The following is a 5,615-nucleotide window of genomic DNA, read 5'->3' on the forward strand; positions in this document are numbered from 1 at the left end:
CAACCAAGTGATTTTCTAAGATGGCTTTTGTTCCATTCCATCCCCTTCTAGAATTAAATAATTTCCTTCGAGGAAGAAACTCCTCCTTTTCAATTTCTTGCTGGTATGGCATTGGAGTGTGATTCTAAATTTCCAACCAAAATACGCTTCCTGGTCAAGGAGCACAGTCGGAACACTTGATCTATGTTTTATTATTGTTTTTTTTCCTGCTTAGCAACACCCTATCGGTTTCCTCGAGAGATGACAATCATTTTATATCCATTGCATAACTGTCACGAATTCTGTAAAGAGGACAACAGTTGCGGATTTTTATATCAAAAGACTTAAGAATTCGATCAGAGCTAAGCAGCTCCTCTCAGAACTTGAAGGAGGGCAAAGGGTCAGCACAGAAACCATCTGTACAACTTGAAACCAGAAAGCTTATTTCTTCCTCTAAATCCCAACATTGCCACTGCTTGAATCTGTTACAATTGTCAGCCTCCTTGCTGTTTTGAAGAAGTCACTGCAATGCAAGAAATGATCCAGCAATAATCACTCTTAAGCACAATAGCATTCACTCGGTAAAAAAACCTCAGAACAAAATAAACCAGTGCAAGCTGAAAAGAAAAGGAGTCACACCTGAATGGTTCCTCACCAATGTGTTTGGTAATGCCATTAATGTCACGGTAAAGCACATTGCTAAATTTCTCGGAATTCCTTAGGCCAAACATGTTAGCCAGCTTTCTGTCCAATTCTTCATAAGATCCAAGCAATGAAAGGTCAAGTGTGCGACCTACATCTTCTGAGTCCATGAAGACTTTGCAGTGACCAGTCTCTAAAGATGGCTCACTCTTTTGGTGCTTGTCCTTGTTCCATTGCAATTCTTCACACGAGGAGCACTCTGGTAGGCCTCGGCGATGAAGAGTGGACACAGAGCCATCAGAAAAATTTGCCATCTTATCTAAATTTCCTTCAGAAGAACTATTTCCAGTAAGAACTGGTGAGGCAGCATTACCAGGGCAGCTAAGAGATATCTGCTGCTCAGCAAGTATTGGTTGACCAAAAAGTACAAGCTGAGGTATCTTCACATCAACAGCTTTCTTTGAAGTCTGGGTGGAATGTGCCATTGTCAGCTCACAAGAAACATCTTCACACATGCTACGCTTTGGAATGGTTTGGACATTTGAGGCTTTAGTGAGTGAAGCAGTATGATCAAGCAGTGGCGGAAAACCAGTCCGAAGCAGACCTGTTTGCAGTTTATTGAGGTGGGGATCTGATAGTGGTAGACCATAATGAGCATGCCTGGCTCCCTGCATGCCAGCAGGAGTGTTGTGGGGTAGAAAATCAAAGGAACTGCTTGGCCCAAGGAGGTTGCCGGAAAATATCGGCATTGGAAATTGACCGTCAATGGGAAAATCCAGGTGTTGTGGAAGTCTCAACTTCTTCCTTGGTGATGAGAAGGGGGGGAAATGAATAGCAGCCATATTTGATGCCAATTCCACTAGCCATGGGCTAACACGTTTCACATTTTGAAGCAAATCAGGTTCATCCCATGTAACCTGGGACATACAAGTTCAAGTGTCAAAGAAAAATAAAAATTATCGGAGTAGCAGAAATCATCTGCAAAAATACTCTAAATGATGTTTTTAGTCATTTTCTTAACCAGCATATCAAATCAAAACAAGAAACATGTTCCTATTGATTAGTATCTGCAAAATGGAAATTCAATTATGCATGATAACATTAAAATCATCCATTCAGTGACGTTGACTTAATATACCCTCAGTGAGATATTCTTGAAAATGTCACACAAACCAAACCAGAACACGGCAGTCTAAAAATATTAACTTCATAAAACATTAATTTAAGCCAACTAATCAACATATGGGGTTTACAGAGCTAAACAAGATAGTTAATCAGAAACTAACACAGGCTTTCTAAATGTACACAAACTATTTCCTTAATTCACCTCAAGCAATTTATTATCCCTGATTGTTTTGCAAGAGGAACTCTGCCCTTGTTTCAACAGCATCGAGCAGCAATTATGCATGCCAAATTGTTGTTTATCTGCTGCTTCCTTTTTTAAAAAATGACAATACAAACAAGTATAGCATCTTATAACGTTGGGATGCATAAAACTAGTAGCTGACACTTTAAATTGATAGCAATGAAACAAACAGAAAGTGGGATGATACTTCTCCTAAATAGTGAAATATTGCAGAATACTCGAGCATAATGACACATACCAGATACTCAGAGACAAAAGATTAAAGGTATGCATGCAAGCATTTAAGGTTTATCCAAGTATCAGTATGCTAACCATTAGTCCCTTTTATTTTGTAAACTTGATATTGTCTTATTGGCAGAAGAATAGACAAATGGAACAAGAGAAAACCCACATGGACAAAGATATCAACCACAGAGGTAATAAAAAAGAGTAGTTTAAACTAACATAAACGAGACTCCTTTTCAGCAATCAAAATTACTTAAGAGATGAGAATACCTGGAGAAGTCTCCATGGTGAATGCGGCCACCAAAGAGAATCAGCAGCCTGAACTGAACAAACAGTACCCATGAACCAACTAATCCGGGAAGAGTCCTCAGTTTCAAAAGCCATCTTGAACCGCATCCCCGAACACCACCGGATCTGCATTGCTGTTTTTACCGAAGAGGCCTTCACACAGAACTCGGGAGTATTGGCTCGAGGGTAGTAAACCACCTCAAAAGGCAGACCATTTGCAGCAAGAGTAACAGCTTGAATAACCGATTCGGCCCTCACTTTCCCTTGTCCCATCAAACTTTCGTTTGACTTTGAACCATTGCCATTACCACTTCCGCTTCTCATCAACTTATGCTCATCTTCCCTCAAGAACGCACCAAAACCCCCACTAGGCACTGCAGAACTCCCACCAGCCGGATTCCACAAGGACTCAGATCCACCACCACTCGCCCTCTTAGCTCTTCGAACACCAACGCAAAGATCTCCATTTTCTGCCCTAAAAAAAACAACAGAATCACCAGCAATAAGCTTCTTATGATTCACAAATGGGCTCCATCCAGTTGTCAAAAGATGCCTTCTCGGTGTCCCTCTATAGATATGCCTAAACTTCCATGTCTCACCGTGAACATCCTTAGCAAGAAGGGTCTGCACGGGAGGATCTGCTGTGTAATCCAACCGTGGAAAAATCATCTCAGCACAGTACCTTGGAACGGAGAAACCTCCGCCGTTATTTGCATCAGATTGAGTCAGTGTCTTAGCAAAAGAAACCGGTTTATTATTGTCTTGCGCGGCTTCCATTCCACCATTAACTGCAACTTCTTGGTCATCCAAATCGAGTTCATTAGAATTAATTGGAACCAACCTAATTTTAGCGAAGACCTCATCAGTTTCAGGATCAGCCATGAATTTGATATCCGAGACTCTGCATAGAATATGAGAAACACGGGGCAAGTTCCTGAAATCAACAGGCTCACAAGCATGCTCGGCGTGACCTTGAGGGAAGTAGAAGACCTTAGAATTCACCGCCGGCATTTGGACCATGCCACCGGCGCAGGCATGCCATAACTGAGAATCTAAGCACTTGTCAGCTTCTTCCTTCAATTTATCTTTTGCTTCCATGAATGTTATCATTTCTTTAGTAGAAGCCACAGAAATACAAAACATGAAACAATCAGGAATTGCTGGTAAAAATAAAAGAAAAAATTAATCTTTCAAACAAGAAGAGTAATAAAGTACAATCCGAGGGAGTTATTACCTTAAAAAGCATACACAATGATCAAGAAGTTGGAGAGTCTAAATTTGACAAATCTTTATTTCTGCTGCTGCATATAGAGAAAATTGAATCTTTTCCTCCCACACTAAATTCTGATTCTCACAGGAAGCAGCTGTATCCAAGAGTGGGATCTCAATTCCAAGAAAATATCAACATTGTTAAAGAAACAAAACTTCTCAACTTGTATGGCTACCTCATCTCCAAACCCCTTTTCTTTGCAGCCAAAGAGAACCCAACTTGCAACTCCTTTTTTTCCTCGTTAAAACTTAAAAAACAAAACTCCAAGAATCTCTACTTTGCTCCTTGAACAGCTAGTCCAAAACGATTGGATTGAAGCTTAAGACTAAAAGAAACTGTTGAATTCGCAGAGACTAAAAGCAAAGAAAAAACTATACCCGCAATCCTGTTCTCTATCCCACAAATTCTTGAAACCAAAAGGAGAAAATATCAGTAACTAACTAAAAAGAGAAAACTCCCCCAGCATATCCTCAAAATCCTGCTGCTAAAATTTAGCAGACAAAAAAGAAGTCGTGAAGTAACCCTCTAAAATGAATCTTCAATCAAGAAATCATGGCACACAAAGAAGCAGATAAAAAGGTGTCATCAGAGAAAGAAAGACCAAACTTTTCTTTCTTTCTTTCTGGATCATGCAAGAGTCCAAAAAGGAGAGACGCTCAGACCCTTTTGCTTTGAAAGAACAGAAAAAAGGCCTTTTTAACACACACCCAATAAAGAAAAAAAATCAAGGCCGAAAGGAGTGGCAGTAGTAAAGTAATTGCAGTGGCTATAGAAGTCTTTCATGTCTTTCTTTTTTATATTTCTTTCACCTTTTTCTTCGGATCTGAAGAGAACTCTGCGTATCCTCGGAAGCCAGCAAAACAACAAAGATCTTTAAGGAACCTGTCCAATTTCCTTTTTTTATTCTTATGATTAAGTTAATTAAAATATTTCTTCATTGAATTCCTTTTTCTCACTGGGATAATGATAAATCTTCTTTATATTAATTAATTAATTAAAGAAGTGATGTTGCTGTTGTTGATGTTGGTCTTCTTACCTATCGTGATATTTCGCGAGTTTTATCAGTGTGTGGACCGCTCTAAAAGCAAGGCAAGTAGGCAACTACCGGACAGTCTTGTTCAAGTTTTCAGAGGTTGTTTGTAACAGTGATTCAATCAGTGTTTTTTTCTTAAAAAATAATTTTTTTATTATTTTAATATGTGTTAAAAATAATTTTTTTCAAAAATAAAAAAATATATTATTTTAATATATTTTTACACAAAAAAAACACTTTAAGAAATAACAAATATCACATTCACAAATTCTCTCTAACTTTAGTATCTCTTGCAGATAAGTTAACTTAACCAATATATTAATTTTCAATTGAGTAGTTACATTTTTTGAAGTTTATGTCTGATTTTCATATTTTATTTTGAATAAAATTTAATAGAAAAATAATAGACATGGAAGAAAGGACCCAATTAAAGAATTTATCAAATGTTTGGGATGAGTTTTATAGAAAGTTTTGTAATGAGAGAGATTTGAGAATTAGGCAATAAATTGAGGGATAATTTAGAAAGTTTCAAATCACAATCATTATTCTTAGTGATATAAATTTTAATGTTATTAAAAATTTATATGATTGTTAACTTTAAGATTTTGAAAGATTAATTAAGATGCGTGTAAGTTGGTTTAAAAACTCACAATTAAAAAAAAACATAATATAATTTATAAACTTGTCGTAAAAATTAAACTCAACTTCCAATTATTAAACTTAATACAAATTATCAAAATTTTAATTCACATCAAAAAATTTTCCTTGTTTGTTGTTTTTATTTCCTTTCAATATTGTTGTCCATTTTTCTT

At 37.1% G+C, this 5,615-nt stretch overlaps 1 protein-coding gene across 1 annotated transcript; it reads right to left on the reverse strand.

Moving 5' to 3' along the window:
- Positions 1 to 239: 239 nt before the first annotated feature.
- On the reverse strand, positions 240 to 4,679 carry LOC133687845 (auxin response factor 18-like). Its single transcript, XM_062107180.1, has 4 exons — positions 3,735 to 4,679; positions 2,483 to 3,612; positions 619 to 1,538; positions 240 to 502 (listed from the first exon to the last, which is right to left on the reverse strand). The coding sequence occupies exons 2-4, from the start codon at positions 3,608 to 3,610 to the stop codon at positions 433 to 435; spliced, it is 2,118 nt and encodes a 705-aa protein (XP_061963164.1). The 5' UTR covers positions 3,611 to 3,612; positions 3,735 to 4,679; the 3' UTR covers positions 240 to 432.
- Positions 4,680 to 5,615: the final 936 nt, after the last annotated feature.

The sequence above is a fragment of the Populus nigra genome, chromosome 3 (assembly GCF_951802175.1).
Source record: "Populus nigra chromosome 3, ddPopNigr1.1, whole genome shotgun sequence".
NCBI lineage: Eukaryota > Viridiplantae > Streptophyta > Magnoliopsida > Malpighiales > Salicaceae > Populus > Populus nigra.